General features: G+C 37.1%; 1 protein-coding gene across 16 annotated transcripts in view; it reads right to left on the minus strand.

The window, feature by feature from the left end:
* Positions 1–27,643, minus strand: part of BCAS3 (BCAS3 microtubule associated cell migration factor) — a 510,082-nt gene that overhangs the window by 290,785 nt on the left and 191,654 nt on the right. For 13 of the 16 annotated variants that reach the window (XR_012665315.1, XM_048824521.2, XM_048824531.2 and 10 more), the window contains 4 exons: positions 19,208–19,252; positions 10,675–10,799; positions 9,771–9,936; positions 8,457–8,557 (listed from right to left, as the gene is read on the minus strand). Coding sequence is in view for 15 of the 16 variants with exons in the window: in XM_048824521.2 (XP_048680478.1) it covers positions 8,457–8,557; positions 9,771–9,936; positions 10,675–10,799; positions 19,208–19,252 (437 nt within the window). In the remaining variant the exon portion in view is untranslated. The remainder of the gene's footprint in view (positions 1–8,456; positions 8,558–9,770; positions 9,937–10,674; positions 10,800–19,207; positions 19,253–27,643) is intronic. The other 3 variants (XM_048824525.2, XM_048824527.2, XM_048824538.2) reach the window with 1 other exon arrangement.

The raw sequence follows: 27,643 nt of genomic DNA on the forward strand, positions 1-27,643 counted from the left end.
TGAACAAGAAGGTTCTGTCATCCCTGTCTATCATGGGATTCTCTTTCTAGGTCTTCTGTGTTCTTAAGCCCCATAGGTTTCTATCAATGGTTTTCAACCTTTCATTTGCAGACCCCAAAAAAATATCAAATGGAGGTGGGGACCCCTTTGGAAATCTTTGGCATAGTCTGTGGACTCCCAGGGATCCATGGGTCACAGGTTAAAAACCACTGATCTATGGAAAACAGCAACCTTTTGCAGACCCCTTATACGCAGTCTGCAGGACGCCCCCCCCAGGAGTCTGTGGACCAAAGGTTGAAAAACACTGGTTTTACTATAGGCCCTGGAAAACTCATTTACACATTCTCTTATACGATATATATCAATAAAACAAGTATCTGGTCACTTTGGCCCAGTCAACAACCTAGAAATCACTGTGCACAATATCATCTGTAATGCTATTAAATTCACACATAAAGTTGCTCTAAAGTCTTCAGGTCAAGAACAAAAATTACCTGACACTGATTTAATCAGGATTTGGAGCTGAAGAAAATTCACATCCTAAACACATAATTGCTTTGATTATAGGTGTAGTGCTGGGGTTCTAATGATCATTATTGCGGCAGGTGACTTCTGCTTGAAGATGCATAAGCAGTTCAACATGTATGCTAGTTTTATGTTTTTCGTATGCATTAACCATAGTAAAAACCCCTAGGACAATGAATGGATGCTTTAATATTAATGGAAATAAATAAATGGTGCAGCATCTCGTTTTTCTCCTGGCAATTTATTATGATGGCAAAATTAGAAACTAGCCATTTACCTGTAGGTAGCTTCAAAAGGTATGTCCCTAAGCAACTTACTAGCTGAAAAGAAACATGAACATTAGCACTGGCAATCTGTGCTACTTTTGTTAGGTTCCGCTATCAGAGGTGATCTAGGCCAAGGAACCCAGAATGAAGTTACTGCATGATTACCAAAATGTCCTGAAACACTATCACATTCATGCCACACAGTAATGCTATAAGTAGCATATACAGTGACTGGAAAGGTGAGGACTAAGGAACAGGAGGTGTAGGCTTCTGACTGTAGTCAGGCTTACATATTTCCACAGACATTTAATTGAATGCAATGTACGAGTACCTATATGCATGCAAGTATGCAATATAAGGAGGTGGTGGTTAGCTGAGTAAATGCCACAAAAGAGAAAAATTGCTTGTGTAAAGCTTTACCCACCAGTACCTGAACTAAAATTAGTCATTAGAAAGAAACCTGCAATAGTTTCATGGTTGCAACTAATTATTTGTCACAGAAATAAAGCACACTTCAACAGCTTGCCTCAACAGCTCACATTTATGAGCCACGTCTCAATTCCTGAGTACTAGTTAGAGGAAGCAAGCTGCAGTTAGAGAATAGAAAAGGATGAATCTTAGCTACTCTCTGCAGAAAGTCAGGTTCTTTACAGGGTAAGCTCCTTGGGGTCATGGACTGTGCCTTCCTATGTATTTGTATATTGCCTATAGTTCGGATAGCACAGCAGGGACCTGAACCGGATTGGTGCCCCTGGGTGCGACAGGAAATAAATGATTATTATTATTAATATCAATAATCTAATCACACCAGATGACGTTACACACGTCACACATATGACACATCGGAAGAGCAAAACGTATAACTGAATTTCCTTGCTTTAGTGAGATTGGTTTCGAAAGGGGAGGAATGGGAGAGGTCAAAGCAGAAATAAAGTGGGCAGCAGCACATTCTTGGTAGCAGCAACAGCGGTACCAGCAATTGAGGTGAAAACAGCATGTGTTACGACCAGCAAGCCTATAAAACATAGCTTCAAATGACTGATATCGAAGTCCTTAAAATCATGACAGCTCTAAGCCCTGTGCAGGGTGAACCCTAAGAAAATTACACCTGAAATGAAATCTGTTCCATCAATAAACTAAAGCGATTCTTGGTCCTCTGACATTCCTACTTTGACCAAATCTGTAAGAAGCCTGAAGCAGTTATCAGCAGGATACTGATGTTTCCTGTAGGTCAGCAGGTTATGAATTTAAAATGCAGGTCACTTAGGAGCCATGAACTTGTAGAGAGGTCCACCTCCCTCCTCACCCAGCTTCCCCATTTGTCTCCAATGCTGTGATAAAAGGAACACTGACTATTAGAGAGCTCAGGTAGAAGTGTATCACATAGTCAGGATCAAGGTTTTTGCAGCAGATGTCACAGATGACCTCAAAGCAATCAAACAGCTGTGCAAACTCACTTACAACTACCCTTGGGATAAAGGTCGTGGACACTTGTTCAACAAAATATTTCTTCAAACAATGGTTCCTTTTAACCGGGCATATAACTTTATATAACTGTGAATATAACTAAAATCTTTTCAAAAATATAGCTAAAAGCTGAACATAAATAACTAAATCCACTATTTTAAAACCATTCTCTTGTCATACAGAAACCAAGATCTTATTGGCCTACTTTGAACTTTCCAAAGATTAAAGAATAAGATTTTGCTACTCTGCTTTAGCATCAAACTGCATATTTACAAAAACCTTCGAAGTATATCCTTCAACCAGACTACCAGACATTTCATTGTTCTATCCGTCTGCTGATAGAGGTACCCTGTGTTAGAAAAGCACACACAGTATTTTTCAATGACCTGGGGGCAAAGGTCACTTATTATAAATGGATAATGAGACCTAATGCAATGTTCTGAGTGTGGACAAAGAAAGGGTCTATCCATAGCCCTCTGTGACTTGGTCATTCAGGCTTTTATTTCCCCTGCACACTTAATGGAGCCAAACAATTGGCAGAAATGCTATACAGAAAGACTGAAACCGAGAGAAACTGCTGTATTGTAACTCTGATGGACAGATACAAATAGTGACCCTGAAACGGCGCCAGAATTCCTTTTACCACTAACATGGCAGACAGCTGTAGCATTCACCCTAAACTCCCATTTAGCCATTTGCTGGCAATTAAACTTACTGACGGAAGTGATAGCACATCAAACCACAGGCTACAGCTAATGTCAACCCATTACATTACTGCAGGTAAGCAGAGCCAGATAATTCCATTTTAGCATATATTTCCTAGGGAAAAAGCAAACAGGTATTTTTTTTCTTGTGAATCCTGTTTTGTTTAATAGAACCTACTTGCTCATGGACTTTAGAGCATAGCCTCAAAATCAGAGCATAATAAAATTGGAAAGCAAATATATCACACAAAATTCAGAACAGTACTTTCTCTGTTAATGCTATTCTTTATTGTCAATTTTCTTGATTTAAATCTGCAGTATTAAGATTTAATTTTTTCCCCTATACGCCTGTAGTAGATCTGTCAACTTACACTGTTCCCTCTTACCTTAATTAAAATTTGATTTAAAAAAAAATCAAGGTAACTCAAACTCTGCAAATGAATTTTTAATACACATTTAGCTAGCATTTTTAGATTAGCTGTTATTTTATAGCACACATTTTGCTTATGTGTACAACGACTAAGTTATTAGGAAGGTATCTCAAAATAGTAAAATATACTCAATGTGGAATTTTATTATATTTTTCTTTCTTTAAAAGGCTCTCTCAAGAAGCAATTTGAGTTGTGTAGCTTTTTAAGCATTTATTAAAGTAGAAAATGTGGCCACATTCATCCCTGATTTCAAGGTCAGGGATGAATCTGGCTCCCATACATGGATAACAGGATTTTATTTTCACCCCATTTATACGATACATGACTACTAGTCTAATCAGAAATTGAAAAAGTACATAAATAAAACTGTTCTGTATAAAGTTACCTAAATTCAGAAATCAGTCTTCTGTGTTTCTGGACACATACTGGAATAACGGTATGCAATGTAAAAATTTCTGCATGTATGTAAGTGTGTAGTGAAAATACTTGTACTCAGTGAGGATGTAAGAACAAATGAACAGAAAATGTTGAAAAAAGGTAGGTCTGGCCCGAACAGACAAACTGCATAAACTCACAAACATAACTGGAGTGAGCAAGTTAAAATTTCTACTGACCAGATTTCTATTGGCTCAGGAACCAGCTATTCCCATTGTTCTCCAATTTTTAAATAATTGCACAAAGCATTAACCTTGAAAGCATTATAGAACAAAATCTATTGATAAAAATGAACTTACACATTGAATGCTTTTTATTCCACAAAAGGCTCATGTATCTTCTTGATCTGTTGCTTTTTCCCTGATACGGGCATATTCATTATTAACGGTACAAGAGAATATGTATTCCCGGAAAGAGGCAAAATACGAGACAGCATCCCATGTCCTGCTCATAAGAATGGGGAAGAGATGAGACACTTTCTTCCAAATATTAATTCCATTAAAGCAAGTGGAGTATTTTAATGACCACCTACATTACTTCTTTGGGGCACTCACATTTATTTTTCCTCACTTCGGCAGATGAAGCTTCTTTCTTGGTCCTATTGCCAAAAAGATGTGTAATGACAACACCAGAAGAGGATGCATAAGAAGTAGATTTCAGGGTATCAAAACTGTAACAAACCATCAGCAGCATGAGCATACTGTGCATAAGCAATTATCTCACCCTGTGTTATGAAACTAACCAGTTACTCTGCACTGTGAACTATTGGAGGCTATGGACAAAAAGTACAAACACTAGAGCTAGAAACACAACTCCAGATTTAGTTACCCAAATAAGTGGCCTGATTGTCAGTGGTGATGAATAGTGAGAGCTCTTGTTGACCTCAGTTGAAGCTATGGGTACTTGGCACCCATGAATATTTACCTCGGAGCCTAACTTCAGACACTTATATTTTAAAATGTTGACCTCTCTAATCTTCAATATCCTAAATAGTGCATAACCAACATGCACCCTCACAAGAATCCCTCAAACTCAAACAAATCAGAACGCATGTACTTTTATTTGAAAATAACACATTGCCAAATGCCAGCAAGATGCCTGTTTGTGTATTACAGAAGCTATTATGGAGGAGAGAAGATTAATGCATTCATTTTTGTACAGTTTTGCCCTATTTCTCGGTGTTTTCCTTTGCTTTCATGAAGCACAACATATACCAGTAATTTGTCTAATGGAGTTCCCACAATGATATATATGAACAATGTCTTCCAAAGGGAATGCTGACCAAAGAAAGGTGATCAAATCTAACCACCTAAGTAGCAGTTTGTAAGTACTAGTCTGAAATTTGCTATTGCCAAATTGTTTATGGGAATTGGGGCAATGAATCTATTCTGTCCAGAGCTTTTTATTCCAAATAAAACTTGTTTAAATTAACCATTTTCCCTTCAGTCCATAAAATAGACTAAATCAAACCTCTCTGTTCTTACAAACCTCAAATTCATATTCTGTGTTCATTAGCATTTTCTCTCTACTATGAAATCATTTTCAGTGTAATTTCTCTGGGTGGTGAAAGGTTTTATATTGTTCTCTGCTCTTGCAAAAGCAGTGCTAATTTACAACTTGGTCATCCTTTCCATAGCAACCTTCACCAGATAATTCCAAAGATGTCTGCTGCAAATAGACTATACACTGCAGTGGGTCTGCTATCAAAACACTGGATTGGATTAATGAATCCACTTTACTGCCTGTGTTGTAAAAATATTTGATTATCATCTGTACTTTTTCAGTTTTCACACATAAATTAGATACAGAATTTAACAATACAATCTCGATACATCCCTAGTGACTGTCATGTAGCAGAATTACAAACTGATGTAATAAAAACATTCGTAATTCTTCCTTAATTAAGATGGAATTCACTCCTATCGGGAGCAAGCACAAAACCTGTGCACTGTGTAAATCCCATGTAAGCCCTATTTTGAAGGCTTAACTGGGACTTAAACAGTATACAGGACTTTTGCTGACCCCAACAAAACAGCACATTTGATATTAAATAGAAAGGCACTATACCTGTAAGAAAGGGAGGTTAAAAGTTAATGTCTGTTTATCAGCCAATGAGGTGTAAAAAAAAAAAAAAAAGACTCTCAGGAGGGTTTTTCTGTGGAACAAAGGTAGAATTTTGTTTACCAGTCTGCACCATATTTTTGGGTTTGTGGATTATGAGGTAGCTCTACATCTCCTCTCCCACTCTCCTTCCCAGGATGGACAATTTCCTTACTATTTCCACTTACATCACTGTTTTCTGACCCGAATTATAATCTCCCAATTGTATTCACGGTCTATGTCACTCAATTCACACATTCAAATGAAACAAATGAAAATTTCACAATCATAATTCTCAACTGGGTTTTTAAGACTGGACCTCAGAAAACACATCCCTTATGAGTGAACAACATTTTGAACTATCAGAGCTAAAACACGTTCATCTTAAATATGAAAGGATATTGCATCTAGAAAATACAGTATAAACTACAGAACAAAAGGTATGCAGAATTAAAACAAAAAATTTAACTAGGCCTTCTGAATATTCTCCCAACCAAAGTAATCCTCTCCAATATTATGAGTTCCACAAAGCATGCAACAGGAGGACAGGTAGATGTAATATCCCTAACTTGGCGCTGATGTTGCTTTTACCAGTCATGTTTCAGACTTATAATCTTTTGACCCAGATATCCACTTTTTACATTTTTAATTGCTTAAATACGCTGGCACTGTTTGCACTGTCATTTAAGCAGAGGGTCTAGTTTCCCCAGGAGCATCTTTACCTATGCAGAGTTTCTTCTTCATATAACTTCAAGATGATTATTTTATAATTTCAATCTCAGCTACCCAATTGAGAAAATAGAGACTCTCTGTTTTCCCATAATAATCTTCCCATTTTGTATTATACTAAGGAAAAGAAAATGCATGTAATGTTACTGAATGTACAATGCAATATATGTTTGCTCCCTGTGATGAGGTCATGGATCTCACACAGTTTGTAGCAGGTAGCCAGACATCTCTGGAAATGCTGCCAAGATTCTAGAGGGAAGCAGCCGCTTGAGATTTGGGCTACAAATAGCCCAGCAATCAGGAATTCCAGGGGAGTGGGAAGAATGTCAACAAGCTGAGTTGTCAGCAAGCACCCGACTCATGAGGGAAAGTAAATACAAGCAAGAGAAAGAAAGAGGCTGTAGGAGTCTGAAGATCTTAGGAGACCACATGCATATTCTCTCTGGCTTGCACTCATCTCTGGGATGTACGAAGCTCTCTCTTATTGTCTGGATTCGAGTCTACATGAAACCCTACCTAATACTCTATCACTCTGAGTACATTTGGTTGTGTGAAAACTCTGCTAGAGATCCCATACTGAAGTAAACTGTACCTTCTTGGCAAATTACTTCCACAGAACTGCTTCCTTCAGTTCTAAGCTACCAGAACTCCAGAGGTCCACTCCCCAATTCCTCCTCTGGACCCACCAAAGAAACAAACCAGTAAATAAAGGTTGTCACATGGTAAAACAGAACACTCAGAGAAAACAATTCACAATCAACAATGAGATACACTACATATTCTCCTGCATTTAGACACAATGGGGCAACTCAAGAAAGCATTTAGGAGATGCCGTATCATGTTTAGATGTACCTTGCAAGACCGGCTACAACGGTGCCATGTGAACGCCTATTCTCACTTTCAGGTGATGTAAATGAGAAGTGGGCAGCATGATCTCCCGTAAATGTAAACAAACATGTTTGTATTAGTGATTGGCTGAACCAGAAGTAGGACTGAGTGGACTTGTAGGCTCGAAAGTTTTGCATTATTTTGTTTTTGAGTGCAGTTATGTGGAAAAAAATATATTATGAAAGTGCAACTTACAAATGTAGAACAAGAGACTGCACTACAATACTTGCATGAGGTGAACTGAAAAGTACTATTTCTTTTATTTTTTTTACAGTGCAAATATTTGTAATAAAAAATAATAATATAAAGTGAGCTCTGTACACTTAGCATTCTGTGTTGTAATTGAAATCAGTATATTTGAAAATGTAGAAAAGCATCCAAAAATATAATAAATTTAAATTAGCATTCTATACTTGTTTAACAGTGTGATTAAAACTGTGATTACTCGCAACTTTTTAAAAAATCTAGTTCATTTGTTTTACATTAATCGCTTAAGTTAACTGCTAATAATTGACAGCCCTATTTTTATGGCATATTTTTAACCTGTAGCAAATTTTTCTGGTTGAGCTATAAATGGCTATTTTCATTAGAATAGGAGCTTGTAATGGAAATGTTGAGACATCCGACACAACTTTAACTACATAAATTCCAGCATGATGCTACACTTCTAAAATTGTATTTGATTGAATTTTTCATGTTGAGAAGTGTCTAAATCATCATTCGTTCCACATCCATGGCCTTACAGAATAAACATTCCCCAGTTACTAGTATTTGCACACTGGATTTAAAAAAAAAAAAAGGCTTGTTGATAACAATGCTATTTTGTCTCAAGAATGTAAGTTAAGAAACTGTTTTAGAAAGTCACCATTTCACATTAAACTTGCATGTACAAAAAGTGCTAAGCTACTTACAGCCAGCAAGCAGATATTGATAATACTGCACTGCATCTGCAGCTAGAAGCAATGGATGGTTTGCATTAAATGGTGGTTGCAGTTCATTCCACTGAGGAGTTCTGTGGACACAAGAATATTAATATTTAAGCTAATACAGAGAATGTAAATCAGTGTCTGTGTCATCACAAGCTTGTACAATGTTTATAATTATTTAAATTAGCTTGTTCAAGCACTGAAATACACAGCAGTCAGTTGAAAAGTGTGACCAACTCACACAGACTGTGAGGTGCAGACACGTTGTTGTGGACAGTACTATATACTGAACGCATAAAGGGATCAAGACAGTTTAGAACATGTTGGTGAATGAATGTTAGAACAACTCTATGTCATGCTAGCACTGTTTAATATTAACACACAGCAGAACCTGGGGAACATCTGTGTTTCCTTATACTACAGTTTCTACTGTTCTATAAGGAAATCAAGCAGCTACAAAACTGTGAAAACAGAGCTGTGTAAAGTTATTGACTATTGATCCAATTAGAATTTGCAATTCCATTACAACCTGCTCATTTCAACAATAATAGTCTAGAAGACCGTGTTGTAATTTTAATTAGGGCTGGCCACTCCTAAATAGCTTGGTAAATCAAATATTGATTAATCCAGTCCAGGAATGAGTAGTACTAAAGAATATCGGAGCCTACAAAAATCAATGGGAAAATATTTTAAAATGTCAAAAGCACTGACAATATTTTCTCATCAATTTCTGTTTGTTTTATTCCACAAGTCAGGACTAATTTCTTCAACTATGATTGATAAGATTCTACGTTCAACTACTTACAGGAAGTCTTGCCTAGCTTCTTGCTGTATGTTGCACACTCCAGTCATACATCTCAGTGCAGAACTTCAATGCTATATTTTCACTGCTAGAATAATTAACTGTTTCTAGTCTTAGTAATAAAAAGAAGCTAAATTATATTTGATTATTTTAAAAGGAAATTAGCATTGACTTCTACACCATTCAACAGTTAACTCTAAACTTGTGTAGATTGACTGTGTGTCTAGATGGAGTGGTAGAATTTCATGCTTTATTAAAAATATAGGACCAAATTCTGATCTGATTGGAGTCATAAAAGGTTTTGCTACTGACTTCTGAAAGATCTGGATTTGGTCCTTATCAAGTATTCAATCCTGCTTGGTGTGCTTAATGAAGTTGAGCACCCTCAATTCCCACTGAAGTCAATACAGGCTGAGGTCATTCACCCCCTTCCTAAAATGGGCTCAGCACGCGTTGAATAAGGACAAAGAGAAGAACAATGCAAAGGGATGAGCTACCTAACCAATGTCCAGCTGGCTCTCGGACAGGTCACCATTTCCAAAGGAGTGTCATCACTGATCTTCGGAGCAGTGCTGAGTGGACGTGGTTCCAATACGTGTTCTACCAGGGTACCATAACAACTTATAATATACAGTGATTCCACCACAAACTGTTTTGATTGATCTATGGGGCAAGAAAACATAGAAAACAGCTATTATTACAACAGAATAGCAGAAACAGAAAATATCTACAATAGCAGTGGCTTTCCTAAATTTTAAAAATGTATTTGCCCTTTTCATAAATGCTCGTGGTTGACCTGGTCAAATTAAAATCATGAGGGGAGATTCTGGAGAGGTATGGGGAAGTAAAGCACAGAGCATGCATATTTCTTCCCTGACATTCACAAAGGTCCAATTACCATATAGGGCAATGAAATGGGGCAGATTCCCTGACTGTCTCCTAGGAATGGGCCGTGTTTGGGTAGTCACATATTATAAAATCTATGTTTAGGTGGCTACTTCAGACAGGTACTTCACCCTAGAATTATGGAACAGCTTCCAAAATGGCTGCAGGGCCACTCCTGAGTAGCACACCAGACGCATCTCTGAACAGCACAGGATCACAAGTGACTTTGTGGTCATTAAAAATTGCAAAATAAGTCACTGACTTTATATAATAAAGTCATTGATTTATTTTGCAATTTTTATTTTCTTGGTCCTGTATCGTAATGGAATACTCCTGATGCCCTCAGTTTCCAATGACTTCCAGAAGTTTGACAGACACAATACACAGTTGCAAAGATAATTAACAAGTAAAAAGAACAGATACCCAGTATTTGGTCAGGAGTTATTTTAAAATGAGATAAACCAAAACCAAGATAAATACAAAAGAGAAAACCTAATTATTTTCTAACGAACAAACCTTTTTCTCTTTTTAGACCCGGATTGTTTGCAAACCAGGATCTTGACGAGCCGAAGACTGCAGCAACACAAAACTCTCCTCCCACAGATTTACTAGGTGAAATCTGTGGAGCTGGTTTGGTTTTGCTTAAAATAAAAACAAAGTAAAATTAACACAAGGTAATTCTCAAAGTTACATTTACTAGTGATCCAAGAGGTCTCACTCAACTTTCATTCCAAGTCCCAAGGCCCTGAATTTCAGAATTACTGAGCGCTTCCAGCTGCCACTAGTTTCAACTGGAATTGTGAGTGCTCACAGTTTCTGAAAATCATGCCCCAAGTGTTCCTTAACTGCTGAGCTTTAAGAACAGGATTGTCTAATAATGCAGAATTGTTTAAGTTGTTTAAAAGACTCAGAATTGCAGATCTGCAATCATCAGGAACAACTTCCAGATTGAATGCAAACATTTTCACACATCTTATTATTGAGTCTCTGGGGAAAGAAAGTTTAGATTCTGGGTCAATCACTTTAGTTGGTTGCCATTTTCTTGCATTTTTAAAGAGGAGAAACTTACAAACAATCCTAACATGTTCTGCAGTGCAGAGTTATCTATGTTTGGTTTCAATTCTGCTGTGGGAGTAATGGGATGGGGGCAAGGAGGCGAGAGGAAGGAACATGCAGCAGATACAAGACAATGGAGACAACATGTACAATAATAATGCTATGTAAAAAACACTATGGCATAGAATGAAATTAAGAAATGCTGTCCTCTAGGACACTATAGAGTGCATGTAGCAGATCCAATGGTATGTAATTAGGTTCAGCGAGGATACCATTCAACCTGTTTCCTTCTTGCGTCCTTTAAAAAACACGTGCTTTTATCATTTTGCCTGGGTGAAATTGATCAAAGGCCAATCTAAACCAGGAATCTGGAGATTAATTAAGACCCCAACGTTGGAGGATTATGTTCGGTTTTACATGCATTCAGAATCATTTTCAGAGCAATGTTCATTTCCTCAGTTAATTTAACCACAAAATAAAAGGGCTGCCTGAGATGCAATTTTCCCTTTACCACAGTCTCAGCCTCCCTTCTCCCTCATCTGTCTGTTCCATCCCTCTCTCTTCTTCTGTTTCTCTCAGACTCCTTTGGACTGCCACCTTCCCCCCTTTGCTGGCTTTGTTGAGCCACAAAACACCATCCTTCCCATGAGCTTTGAATTTATCATATTCCCTGTTCTCATTCCACTTAATTTTTGCATGATGTGATCTTCAAGCCCATAGGTATAAGCAAGACCCTATTTTTATTGCATTATCATGGGCTCAAGTGGCAGAAAACCAAACAGAAAAACAATGGATAATAAAACAACCCTAATCTGGTGTATAATTATAAAGGTACTTGCGTCGTTCATATTAGTCAGAATTTTTTTTATTATTATTAACCACTTATCAGTTGGTGATGTGGCTCAGCAGAAATGAACCAGCAGTAAGGATTTATTTCAACAGAAGCAAATTTTTAATCAACATAATTAAGAAATCAAGTTACGATAAGCAAAAGCAAATATAACAAGAAGGATTCCTTGAGCTGGGCTTCAAACAGCCTTCTCTGCCCCTTCATGAATAGGCTCTGCCCTCCCAAAGGCATTCTCATCCTCCTATATCTCCAGTAGTCTTGTTTAAAACTTGATCCTGCTCCCCTTTAAGTCAATAGCAAAATGCTCACTGACATCAATAGAAAAGGATCAAGCCCTTCCAGCCCTTCCTGGGTGCACAGTGAAGCTGGAATGAAGCTGCAGTGTGATGGGAAATGAAGTAGTGTCCCTGGAGCGTGTCATGCCATTATTTCCAAGCATTTAAAATTCAGCAGGGGAGGGAAGGGCGGATGTGGGGAGGGAAGAAGTGCCTTCAACAAGAACTCATCCAAGGAGTGAATATTTTTGTAGAACATATTGCGGGAAATCGGCTTTGTAATTTTTAAGATTGAGAGAAAAGATTAATAGTTTGCAATTTTATTGCATTTTCAGGCAAAGATTTCAAAGGACTTTATAGACAACAGTAATATAGCCTCCCAGCACCCCTGGGAGATTGTATTATGCCGGTTTTACAGGTGGGTCAACTGAGGCACAGAGACGTTAAGCTGCTTGCTGCAGGTCACACACACGAGTCTGTGGTCACATAGGAGAAAGTTTTGTTTTGAAAAACTTCTCAAAAGACTCTTCATTGCACTGACTTAGGGCCTGTGCCAAAGCCACAAAAGTCATTGGAAAGACTCCAAGGAACTTCTGTGGGCTTCTGATCAGGCCCCTAGCTCTCTTGCATATGTGAGAGACCAGAATGCCCCAAAAGAGCAATTACAATGTATTGTATCAATAACCCTAATATTGATCTACCATTTAGCACTTGACATATCAGACTATTACAACTCTAATTACAGACTACTGGGTCAAAAGTCTGTGTTCTAAAAAGTTCCCAGCTATAGATCGTTAAACTGCCTTGTTTCCAAAGGAACTATTACAATCTACATTAAAATATTAGAACTAGCATTGAAATATTAAAATGTTTGCTAGATTTTATTATACTTTTTTAAAAAAATAGCTTATAAAAGCAAGATTTTCTACCATTTCTATAACAAACAATGTATCAATCACTACTTTTTAGTTCCTTAACTTCCAATGAAAAGGTATCAATAGATTATTAACACGATTAGTGTCCCCTGCAGAAATGGAAGTGGAAGCTTAAATGTATGCATATATGAATATTGCTATTTATTGAAATACACCTCAATCAATAAGTGATTGTATTTCATATAGAAACAGGAGAGTCTGGTATGACAGTAACTTGCATATGACTGGTTGCATATGAAGCAAAAATTGAGTGCGAGTACGATTGAGATGTATTAATTTCTTCCTGTCATCAGTTTTGCAGATAATTGTGAATATTTTCATAGTAAAATCTGAGAACAACAAAAACATTTTTTGGGGGAAAATATACATGAAAAGACAGGAAAAGAGGAAAATATACTCTGGGTCAAATTTTGCTCTCAGTTACATTGGTGTAGCTCTTGGAATAACTTAATTGGCTTCAACAGAGTTTTATGAATTTACAGTAACTGGTCTTCTAATCATAAAAAATGAAAACCTCTACAGGGGCTTTTTCCACCCCAACTGCCAAAGAATTATGCTTGTCCAAAAACAAATATAAGCACATTTAAAGGAAATGATACAAACTACATTATATTTACACCATATCTTTACAACATACATCTTTCAAGGCATGCATTTAAGTGCTGCTTTTCAGTGGCAAAACATTTTCTGTTCAAGAATGATGTTTTGTAGACAGAAAGTGGAGACCTTGTAAAACATGGTTCTCATGTGGTTAAACTTAGTACAGTTAAAAAAAAACCTGTATCATATTTGGTTTAGACATATCTCTGAAAAAATTATAATGATGTCAACAAATCCATACTGGAAAGTTTTATAACACTGGAATCTTTAATGTTACCCCAGTCTTAATTTACCAGAGAGTTATCTTTACTACATTCCCAAACTACTTTCCCTTAAAGGACTTCTAGAGTCCTGTGGTTTTCCAAACTGATATATGTGGTAAAACTGTTAAAGAAATATATATTCATGTAATTGTGAATTTTTTAACATCTTCTTGGAAACTATAAATCCTAATTATTATGTGTACATGATCAACTTTTCAAGCTTCATAAATGATAACAAAACAAGAATGGTGACGATAGGTGGTGACTAACTTGTTTCTACTGTGAACTCCTGCTCTTTACTTCCCCCTTAACCTGTCGACACCTCATAAATTTCTTTCAGTACTGAAATTATAAGCCAATTGGCCTCACTTAAAAAAAAATAAATTTAAATGAATATTTGAAGTGTAATAACTTTCAACACATTAAACCATAATTTTTATTACAAGGGATATGATGCAACAAGATAAAGTTAAAAAAAGCATCAATCCGTTTATAAAACAAGATGGGAAACTAATGGGTATAAAGTATACATTGTCCTTATTTTCAATGTGTCACCTTGACAGATGATAGCACTATATTTAACAGATACTAAAAAGATCAAAGATCCTATTTTTCTAGGTCTGGGTCATTTTGAACTACTGTACATGGACCAGCAAGGCGAAAAGACACAACAAACAACAATGGGACCCATAACCCCCTCCTGTGGGACAATCTGCAGGAAAGGACAAATAAGTGGAGGACATCTCTTAGAGGTTCTCTCTGATGGAGACTTCTTCCTAATTATTTCATTAGTGGTGCTGGGGAGTATTCTCACCTGCCCCTCCAAATGAACAGGCGGTAGGCCCAACTCACAAACCCTACAGATCCCAGGGATCTACAAGAGACCAGGGCCACCTACCTTCATCTACACTGGTCCTGGGCCCCCCACACCACTTCACCATGCTCTGGCTCAAATGGAGCCGCTTTGGCAGCCAGCAGCAGCATGGCATAACACCCTATGGAAATGGAGTTCTGACTCTGGATACTTTTTATTTTCAGCTTGAGCTCTGCAGCAAGCAAGAGTAGGGGTATGGAAGTGGGCGTGAGTGAGACAATGCATGTCCTCCACCTGCACCTCTTACCACACAAATCCCTTCTTAGTTCTGGCCTCAGGGTCTGGGGGAAGACACTGCCTTTATGCATGGGAGGGAGATGTATGTGAATAGGATCCCCTCTGCATGTGGATCTCAGGAGCACAATTGAGCACAACAATAATAAAACATTTAGCACTCTGGGCTTCACCCTGCTTCAACTCTAATGCAAGTTTTGTCTGAATTAGTAGTGCAAGACAGGGCCCTATATATACCACATCTTTGAGTGCTCTACAAGCACTGGGCCTACTCTTACGCCAATTGAAAACCGCAGCAAATCTATTAAAAGCCAAATTCGTCCTACAGAGAAGCAAAGGAATGCCAGCAATTTTTTTCTGAAACAGTGACCTAGCTGGGTACAGAACACAGGAATTCCTGTCCCCTAGTTAACCACTAGGACATAGCGCCTTAAATAATTTCTTATTAGACTTAGTAGAAGATTAAAATTAAAAATGTTCACGAGTTCACCAGTTAAAATGTTAAAAAGAATCAAGCACCCTACTTTTTGAGTAGTATCAAAGCTGCACAATAAATATTTAAATTTCCCCTTACATTTAGGTCCTGATTCAGGGGAGCAGTTAAGCATACACTTAAATCTCGCTCTATTCAGGACAGTACTTAAGTCCCATTGACTTCAATTTAAAGTTAAACACACATTAGTGACCGCCCTGCACCTTTAAGATGGAGAGACCTGGAGGAAAAAAGAGGGGGAGCTGGTAAAAGTCCCCCAGGTAATTATGGAATAAACATGGGGGTACCTGCACTGCACATTTTTATCTGTTGGGTAGTCCCAGACATCTAATAATAAAGTTGCGGCCTGATTAAACCCATGTCAAATGTCTCCAGTCCTTCTTTTGGAATAGCCAGACAAGGTGCTGACTTCAAATAGTAACGCTTTCCTGAATCTGGGTGTTCCTGACTGACAACCTATATCTTACTGAAACGCAGGTAAAGTTTGGGAAAAATAAGAAGAGCAATTGCTACTAGAAAAGGACTTAAAAGAGCAAGCAGTTGATAAACAAGAGAAAGGCCCCATTTCCCAGATCTTGCAAAGAAGAGACTTTGAGAAATAAAATGTAGGCTTTCTTCATACCAACAGTATAACATGAAAAATGATTATTTTAGAAATTAAAGATAATTGCTGATTGTTGTAACAAATCCTTACACTTAACTTCTACAAATGTCTTTTTTGTTGCATCACAGTAAAAGTGTTTATAAAAGGATCATAGCAGTGATTTAAACATTCTGATTTTCTATTTTGTTTCGCTGAGTAAGATTTAAGGTGGATTATAAGTAATAAAATATTTTTTATCTAAGCAGACAATTATACAGTACCAAAAACAGGCATAGTGGGTTTCTCAAAAAGCTACATCTGTCTGAAAAATAAATTTTACCCTTTTAAATATGAGTCTTAAAATTGTGGTTTCATAAATGAAATTCTTTTAAAATTCATTTTAAAAAGCAAAAGAAGTTAAGACATTTATATTGCATTATTGTATATTTTTAGCGTCAATCTAGGAGATTAAAATCTACTAATTAGGTAAAAGAGATAATTTACATACATATGATATAATAGAACTGATCTACAATTTACACTGTATTTGGGTTAATTAGTCTCATTCTACCTGTTTAGAATTGTTACCAAAGAATAAGTTTTCATGTTTGTTGCATTAACAAAGACAGCAACTGACAATTATTATCTGTAACCTACAAACTGGTGAACAACTGAAACCTCTAAAATGTTAATGTATTTTAATTTTGAAGGAAAAAGATATAACAACAATAAATTAGTAAACAAACTGGTAAATAATGTCTTTCAAAGTACCGGCAGGAAAATACTGCATGAAATTTACAGTTACGTTTGCAAGAATACTCAAAAATTGTCTCTCTCTCTCTCAAGAATAACCATGATGATTTTAAATTATAAATGTTGTACATAAATTAGTTTATAGTGTTTTGCCTAAAATCAAGTAAATAAAGACATGATGCCAGTTTCCATTCCATGGAGCAAAGAAAAACTACCCACAAAACATTTACAGGCCCTTAAATTCAACAGACAATAAACTGTCAAATCTTTGCTCATTTTGCCGACATAATTTGAAGTCTCATTAAGATTTTAATGGAAACAACATGCCCTACATCTTTGTCATTCCCTGCCCCCAAGTGTATATTTTTGTCCCAATGTCTGTGTAGGCAAGTAAAGACTATTTTCTTGTGCGCCAACACTGGCATCAAACAGACCACAAAAGAGTCTTGTAAAAGACAAGCAATGATTTTAAGTCTATTATATTTCATGTATTCCTCTCTTTAATCTAGGTCTTTTAATCTTGTTTCACTCTAAAATCATTTCTCGTTGACAAGTGTCCATGACTGTCTTTGTTAAAGCTAGGGGAGCCTGCTTTATGAATCTAGGCTACTGATGCATCCATTTATTGGATAATCCACATTCAAAACTTTTTGTCTGATGCCTGTATAGTTATTAGGGAAAAAGTATCAGATGGAATGCTCAACTACATGGAAAACTACATTTACAAATGAATCTTAGAAGACAATTTCAGTATGTATGCAAAAACACAGGTTACCTTACCCCAAAAGGGCCTATCTGGAACTCTTCATTACTTTGAGTTATTATTTCTTGTAATATCTGCAGCACAAATGCTTTCATAATTCATTTATATTTTTAAAACTATTTTGATGCTACAGTACAGACACTAGTATAACCCTCACATAGTAACTATCCCCACTATAAGGAAATTCCATGTTATTTTCTTTTGTTCTTAGCCTTTACTTAATAGAAACTGGTGCCCCACTGTTCTTGTATTTGAGCTTGTTCAAATATCCCTTTCAGTACCTATCCTTTCTATTCTCTTAAGAATGCTGTAGACCATGAGGCTCTTAATGCCCAATTTGTCACAGAATATAGATTGAGGCATAATATTCTGATCTGGATGTAACAGGGCTGTATGTGAACAATTCCTATTCGTGGTAATGAGAGCTGCATATATAAATCACTACACACTTACAGTACGCACTCCCCAATAGCTCTTGAAATCTTCTGCCTAAAATCCTCACAGCCCCCTCTCATTCTACTTATCTAAATCTGCACCCACCTGATCATACTCTTTTTATAATAAGGTAACTAGGAGTGTACACAATACTGCGAGTCAGGCTGCACCAGTCTCTTGCACAGAATAACTTCTTATGATTATTTTTAATGCTTCCATGCCCGTACAGTATTTTTGGAGCTGGTTGTGGCAATAATCTGCAATGTTAAATGTTTAAAACAATGTATTGTTTTTATTACAAAGATGTGCCGACTATTAAGAAACAACATGTCTTTTGACATAGTGAGAAGAACTTCTGAATGTCTGTTTATTTAGTGTTCTTTAAAATGTTTCATAATTTAAAGTGGTTTCCTGAGTGGGACATAGTTAGTCATTATTACATGGTTATTTCATTTCGCTTGGTATAATATTTTATTACTACCTAATTTGACTTACTACAGAGAAACCTGTAGTAGCTGGTGTCTTCTGTCCATAAGCAAGGAAAGTGTTTAGACACGACATTGTGTGTGTGTGTGTGTGTGTGAGTGTGTGTTAGAGAGAGAAAGAGAGGCATTATGTTTTTAGAACAGATATTGTTTTCACCTTTGCCTAACCAAGTTATTTTTAATCTTTTCTAACATCTTGGCTACTTCAAATATTAATTAAAATATCTATTTTTAAAATATTAAATATCATGAGAGAAACAGTGCACATATTTGTTTCTTGAACACTTGATGGCGAATATTTATCCATCGTTTAAAAGCAGCTGATTAAGTATACAGTGCTTCCACCTATGGATCAGCCCATGCATTAAAAAAACAATTTGAATGTAAAGTTATTTTCAGTGAGTACACCAAATGAATTATAGGCATGCTGGGATTGAACTCAGAACTCACCAAGGAGCTTTTATGGAAAAACATCCTGCTCCAAACAGGTAAGGTCTTCATGTAAAGGGGAAAAATGCACAAAAATTAGATGAAAACTCATTAGCAACAAGTACAGTGTATATCATGCTATTAAGATTTAAGGTAAAGGTAAATAAAATAATTTTCATAACTGTTTGCAAGGCCCCTGAAGGTATGCTGAACTCTAATGTAACAAACATGCTGATGAGGACCACATCATCCAAACACTTACTCATGTCAGTAGCCCCACTGACATCAATGTGACTACCCACGGAATCAAGTGTTTACAGGATCAGGCTCTTCATGCAGTAACTGCTGTAAATACAGCATCCACATGCTGCTATCACTTTTAATATGGACAGATTTTGAAAAGTTCGACAGTATAGTTTTCCTTTTTGAAATGCTCTGGCAACGCCTTGTAAGAGGCACTACAGAGGAAACACAGAGTTGCAGGCCTTAAAACAATATTCAAGTCATTATTAATAATTAATAATTTATTAATAATAAAGACGAACAAAGTAAATTAGCATCAACGGCAGCAGATGTGTGGGTGTTTGTCATTAAATGTTTAAAATTTGACAACGAGAGTCGAAAAAAATAATTGCCAGGAAGAGATCAGTCCTACAATAAACAAACTTCAGGTAGAACCACCATCTTTTAGGGAAGTTCTCCCTCTTCCCTCTTCCCCATTTTAAAAACACAATCTTGGAAATTAAAATGGATAACAGTGGCATGACATGCTAGTCTTTTTTCCTTGCAAGCTAGTCTGGAATGCAGCAAAGAAAAGAATCACTAATTTTAAATGCAACATCCGATATAAAATCTAATACCGATGCACAACTTAATATGTTTGGCCACTTATTAAAATTCTTTCTACAGCACAAAATCAGTTTTCAAAACTATTTTCTATAATGTACAGAATAGTTTTTAAAACCAACCCCCCCACCACATCAATTTTTTAATCAGTTTGTTTGTTTTAAATCACCCTGGCATAAGCCATAATCATACTGACATTTGTATACAGTCTGAAAAAAAGGGGATGATCAATTTAAAGCTAGTTATGTGCTCAGGGCTTCTATAATCCTTCTTTGGGGCATTTAGCACTACCCATATAATTGCTGTAGTCAATTTTTTTAAATGCAGATGTGTCCTTACTTTTTCTATACCTTGAGTTAAGGACAAATAATTGCTAAATGAAACTGAAGTGAAATATTTTCAGCCACCCAAATAAAACAAAAGGCTATCACAAGGGGGAATTTTAGGCATGGAGCTATACATTTTCACCTTCAATTTATACCAATTTGACATGAGAGCAATACCACTGAACACAGATGTCTTTTAAAGAAAGTAGTTATGTAAAGTTAAAGAAAACAAAAATGTTACACCTGCATGCTTAGGGATCTGAAGATGTACTTATCCAAACAAGGACAAGAAAATTGCCAGGGCAATGAAGTAACCCATACATTATAATGTTTTCGTATTAATACAAGTTTTAGTTTTGTAGGTCAACGACCAAATTAAAGGTATTACAAGCTCTGCAGCTTTATCACATATAGTAACGTCTCCTTTAATTAAACTGTTTTCATCCACTTGCCTACTCGGGTGCCAGTTCTGCGTCAAGGTCCACTAGGGTGGAACCATCAGCCCCACAGGAAATGCCTAGCCTTTCTAGAATAGTGCTAGAACCAGGGCTGGCTCTGGGTTCTTGCCACCCCAAGCAAAAAATTTGCCACGCCAAGCTCCAAGAGTGCAACTGCCCAAGCGAAAATAAGGATGGCCGGAATGCCGCCCCTGGAATTGTGCTGCCCCACGCATGTGTTTGCTTTCCTGGTGCCTAGAGCTGGCTAGAACTGACTTTAATTGGATGAACTGACTTCTAACATAGACAGCAAGTTATTGTCCCAAAAGGCACTCCAAGGATTCATCAACAGATTAACGAAGTGGTGCTGCACTTAAGAAACCTTTGACAAAAAACAGAACTCTCCATTATTCTTCACAACCTATTACCAACATACTCAAGAGCCAAGGATCTGCCTGGCCTAAATCTGTAGAGCCATTAGTTAGTGGTCTAATCATGAGACTAGGAGCTAGGAATTTCTGAGTTGTAATCCTGGCTGAGTCCTACCTAAAGCAAATCAGTTTGCCTCTCTGCCTCAGTTTCTCCATTGGTAAAAACAGGGAAAATAATACTTATCTAAGATCACAAGGACACTGAAAGAATTAAGTATTTGTTTGAAAATTCTATAAATTATTATTAAACTGAACAAGTTACCAGGAGATCTTTTTAAATCATGAAAATTACCACTGCCTTTTTCAAGAATAAACTAAGTGACCAACACAGATTTAACTCAAACCGCACCTTTTCAGATTAGATTTCTTGTAGCACAGAAAAACTGCCGTAACATTTTAAAAAATTGCTTACATTCTCAATACAAAGTCTGCACACATGTCAGATAGCACAGCAGTAACCCCTTTTTGTTCTGCGGCTCCCTGCTTTCCTTAATTTACAACTCATTTCTGTGATCTTTTACACAAGCAACGGAACATGTTCTACAATTTGCTTCACACAGCATGGTTGGTTTGTTAATAAAAAAAGACAATGTACAAATTACAAGATAACCCATCCTTGAATTGACAGCACCAGATGGCTATGCTGGGTGACAATAACACAGCAATGTCAAGGCAGAAAAAAAAAAAAAGCCACTGAAGTTCTATGTTGCAGTGGCTCGAATGCCAAGTGCACATAAGACAGTATATTGGGAATTGTCTCCCAATGGAAAACACATTAAATGATGGTGATTATGAGTCAAACAGTATTTTTTATTTTTTCACCTAGTTTTCAATCTGATCATGAGTTTTAAGAAATCCAAAACTTATTTGATTTTGCTGCTTTAGCATGTTTTTTAAAAATATGTAATTATTCAAGATCTTAATAAATTCAACAATATCTACTTACCCTAACCCCCCCCCCCCCATTACTATCAGGTTTCCCTGATATTTCATAAAGAAATTGTGACATTTGGGCAAAATGAGGGATAAATCACAGTACTTCATACAAATTACGAAGAGTTAGAGCTGCTTCTTTATTACCAAAGTTTAGTATACTAATTCTTCAGATGATACATAACCATGTTTGAAAAATGTGACCAAAATAGAAAGTTTTCAATAAATGTACAGGCACACTGATCACTGTCTTTGTAAGCTTTTGCTTGGATTTAGTTTTAAAGCATACTTGATTTTTTTCAGTTGTTGTTGCCTACGTAATTGGATCATGATATTGCTCTTCTTATTTTTGTTTGCATCACTAAATCGGACCTGGGATAAATTAAGCTCTTCTGAGTCAAAATCACATCAAACAGATATCAATGATTTTCTGAACAAACAGTACAGGAGATGGGAAACATTAAAATGATAAAATCTTAGCCCATTTCAACATCAGAGACTATCTACGTTTCCCTCTCCTTATTTTATATAATAAAAAGAAGTGGGAGGAGGGGAAATGGATAAAGTTTCACATATATGAACTCAAACCTTTCAGAGAGGAAAAATCAGATTTGTTCCTGTTCTTGTAAGGAGCACTGAGCGGCTTTGTTTTGGCAAGAGACTACTAGAGAAATTGACATATGGGGGTTTCAGTATAGCTATGTTATATTTGTGACTGAAGTATGATACCAACATAAATGACCATCCCTTGAGAAATTTAAAATAAATGCTGCTGCCAAAGGAGCAAACATTTACAAGAGTTTTCCTTTGTAGCAATTACTTTATCATTTATTTCTTCCTCTCTATTACAGTTCATCTATTTTACCACATTCATATGAACTGGAACTAAATACAATTCACTCCACTGAAACAGGATGTACTTATAATAGGCCAACTGCAAACACAAAGCTTTCCTCCAATTAATTCATTCAAGTGCTGTCTTTTTTTTAATGGTCCCAAGACAGACAGACAGATTGTCTGGTTTTCTATTGCTTCTCTCAGGAAATAAATCATTTGTCCCTATATAGAAAACTCCCTTTTAGGATTTATAAGCTCTTTGCAAAAAAATTAATGAATTAGGCCACACCACACTTTTCCAAGGGAAGTCAGTATTAATGGGGAAACTGACACACAGAGGTTCAGTGACTTACCAAAAGACACAGTGGAGATCTGTGATGGAGCCTACATCTCCCAGCCCCCACACCCATGCTTTAACTACAAGATCATCCTTCTTCCTTGAAAGTGGAGAGAGTCCCTTTGGGGAATCTTTTGTCGTGTTAAAGTGTTGATATGACAAACTGCAGGAAAGCGAGTCAAGAGCCTTATAAAAAAATGGGGTAAGAGTGAAGTGCCAAATGGAGACGGGAGAATAGGCAGTTTAAAAGAAAGTGGTGGGGGAATGAAAAAGTTGAGGGAAGAAGCAAAGGAAGGAGACCAAAGAAAGAACAGTCATGGGAAACAAGGGATGCCATTTTTCTTGGTAAATTCACCCTCAGGTATTTAACAACAGGGGTGTAACCTGCATTCAAAACAAAGGAGCTTAACGAGTGGTCAGAAAATGTTCTGAGTTTTGCATGCTTACTTGACAAAAAAAGCTCCAGTGATAAACACTGTAACGACTAGGGTGACCAGACAGCAAATGTGAAAAATTGGGACAGGGGGTGGGGGGTAATAGGAGCCTATATAAGGAAAAGACCCAAAAATTGGGACTGTCCCTATAAAATCGGGACATCTGGTCACCCTGGTAATGACGCAACTCCTGATTCTTGTATTTCATTCCCATGGGGCTAACTATGGACTCATTCTGAAAGTTTACTCCTCCCTGGTTGCCAAGAAAAGAACAGGTTGATTTGAGATCAATAATATGAAAGGCACTGATTAATCTTTTTGTATGAAAAAACATTTTGTTGCCCTGCGAAAAACTAGAACAAAAACAACAACTATTTGCTTGATGAATCCAGTTACAAATGATGCTTAAGTGTTCTAATGAAAGAGGGGCTTTTCAGATGCTAATAGTAAAGCAGACAAATCTAAAACTAGGAAGTATCTGTTATTGTTTTAATCTTGCTTTTTCTTTCTGTATTTCTGAATTGTACCATAATAGATTTTAAATCTGATTTTTAAAAGCAACAGAAAGAATCAATTTTGATGACCCCTGTATAGTAGTTGTAAAATCCAACTGATTTCAAGCACTTCCTCCTTCTCTGATCACTGCACAATCACAAGGTTAAGCAGCTGCTTCCAAAGAGTGCCTTGTTTCCTTGAAGCACTGCTTAAAGGTGCTGACCACGTAGGTGTAAATACATCTGTCTTTTGCCATTTGTAGTAATACATGCCTCCTACACTTCTTAGAGCTAGGCAGATGGTCCTTGTCCTATGTAAATATTACACCGTACAGACTTACATTGCTATGTGTTTCTAGAAATATGAGGGCAGATGTTAAATATGTCAAACACACGCTTTGCCCCCTGGAGGTTTAAGTTAAGGCTGCTGTCTCAATTTGGCCATTTTAGGCATGCCAGGCTTCTTGGATCCTAGGCATTCCTCTTAAATCTCTGCTTTGTAAATACAGCTTTTCATGTTAATTTTGTATACTTTCATCAAATATTTTGGACACAGAACAAAAGAAGGCAGCCATAAGCTTAGTATTACACATTTACACAGGATTTGCTGAACATTATCAGCCCATTCATGAAAATTGTACTTACATAGCTGGGGTCTTTTCCATGACCATTTTCCCCCTACATAAGCCTCATTGAATATTTTATGCTCAATTCATTAAAAAAAAATACACAAAATAATAGGATAGGGCAACGTTTGTGAATATGAAATTTACATGTGGAAAAATCTGAGCATGAACTACACACTTAAGATAGGTACGAAATAATCCGTAGAAATAAAATGAAAGATTTTAGTTATTTCTGCATTACTTGTACAAAATTTCAATGGCATCACCATCACATTTTTTTTCCTTGTACATGGCCTCAGAAAATGCAGCAAAAATTACTGCTGCAAAGCAAATAAGTGGGGCCTAACACCACCACAAAGCTGACTTTTACTGTCTTCCCCTTCTGTCACTCCAATCATGTTATTCCCCTCCTCATGTCTCCACTGGCTTCTTGTCCCCTTCAATCATCTCTCTTGCTCTCAGTTCCTAAGGGGCCAGTCACTGTGGTGCAAGCTCCCTATACTCATCTTTAAGAGTCTATGCATCTGTGCCAAAACCTACATTCTCAGATCCTCCTCCTCCCACTGTTGTGCTCCTCCCAGTCCTTTTGCTCAACTCCTCTCTGTCTCCTTCTCCCACTCGTGACTTGTTCCTCTTTTGATGCACACGCTATGCCTTCCCTCCTCCTGGTCATTAGTCTCCCTCCCTCCCTCTCCTCTTCCTTGCTCACTTTCTTTCCAGCATTCATCTCCATGCTCCATTTTCCTCCCTCATCTGTGATAATATTGCACAAAAAACACCTGCAATGTACGCATGGAAGAAATAAACTCCAGTTTTTCCTTGTTCCTGCTTCTCTGTTGTTCCACACGTTCTGTCTACAATTCTCTGCACAGTTCAGGGGCAAATCATCAGAGGTGCTGAGCACTTACAATTCCCACCGAAGTCAAGGAGTATCACAGGTGTTCAGCTTTTGCTCGGCACTAAGGCCAGACAAAACTCCCATTCACATCAATGGGAACACAACTGGATGGTTAGATTATATGACCTTTAGGACCTTGCCAGGCATACCTGTAGAGCTAATGTAAAGTATAATAATAAATATATTTTATAAAATATCCCAGACATCATACCAGAGAATGAGTAATTAACCAGAATAAAGGTCACAATCCTGAAATCCTTACTCTGTACTTACTCAAGTAAAACTCCCATTGAAGGGCACTAAGGTGAAATTCACCTGTCCCCATGTGAAATCTAGGGAATGTGGCTTTGAGCAGGGAACTAAGTAAGGGGGGTAAGCTGGTACTTACTTGCCAGCCCCCAAACTCCATGACTAGGAAGAGAGTTGTGCTAGTGTATCCACATAAGCATGTTTCTCATACATATAAAAGCCTGAGTCAATAAGGGAATGACAGAGTCAAACTTTTAAAACAAAACTCTAACTGTCGAACCTTCAGGGATTTGAGCTTCTCCAGGAAGGAGGGGGAAAAAAAAAATCTATCATTGAGAGAGTTTATTCATGAACAGCAGAAACTGGAAGTTTTCAGACTTTTCCAGAGACAAATGGCTATTTTAAGTTCACAAAATATCAACGGTCAGCTGATATTGTCCATTTTAGGAGCAAATACCCCAAAATTTTAAAATCTATGAAACCTGAACTTACTTTGTGCCTCTTTGCTAAGTGTGCATTATATGGTTGGTTAAATAGGACTTATTAAATGTCCTATTTAATAATAAATAACAACAACAACGCACACTTATTTAGTAGTGCTTTTCATACCAGAGGATCCTAAAGTGCTTTATAATATACTGTACATACGGAACTACTAAAATGTAGCTGACTCTTGGATGGATGGAGAAAATCAACAAGTGAATAGCATCCTGCAGAACAGTAAGTGGAAAAGGAAATTTTGATCAAGGACACGGGAGCAAACATTCACATCTTTGAAAAATTCCACAGGCCCTTTAAGAGCTATGGAGAGGAGAATTTTAACATGTGGCAGCAGACATATGTGTGCTTCAAACCCGAGTCTTAGCCTGTACTAAGTTAAGAGACTGGAGTGAGGAGTGCTGTGGAGGTAGTCCACTGAACAGGGGGTCTTCATATCATTATTGTTTGAATTACCACAGTGCCAAGGAGCCCTGGTGGTGGACCAGTTTTCCACTGTGCTAGGTGCTGTATGAACACAGGGGAAAAAAGACAGTTCCTTTGTAAGCACCCATGAGTGACCCCTGTGCCTGACTAATGCAATCAGAAGGAAATCTGTCTAGTTCTCCTTACCTTAGTGCTAAGTGCATGGGATGTGTAAAAGCTGGTGAAAATGAGGAGGATTCTCAGGGTTCCGATGAGATGTGTTTTATAAAAAAAATTACTTAAAGCCTGAATCAATGGGGTACGCATAGACAGAATTATGCTATCCAGAAAACATTAGAAACACAGATCTATGTGTATAGGATTTTTCTATATATGTATCTATAATCACCCTGGTTTGCTGCCTTTCCATATGTGACAGACAACTACCACTATGGTTGAAGAATTTAGAAATTAAAAAAAAAAATTAAAACAAGTTTTATTTAAGGTGGAAACTATTCAAGAGCTCACAGTATATGATTCAATATAGACCAAGACTAGGGTGACCAGACAGCAAATGTGAAAAATCGGGACGGGGGAGGGGAGGGTAATAGGAGCCTATATTAGAAAAAGACCCAAAAATCGGGACTGTCCCTATAAAATCGGGACATCTGGACACCCTAACCAAGACATATTTTATACCTGTTCC

Source organism: Caretta caretta, chromosome 17 (assembly GCF_965140235.1).
Source record: "Caretta caretta isolate rCarCar2 chromosome 17, rCarCar1.hap1, whole genome shotgun sequence".
Classification (NCBI taxonomy): Eukaryota; Metazoa; Chordata; order Testudines; family Cheloniidae; genus Caretta; species Caretta caretta.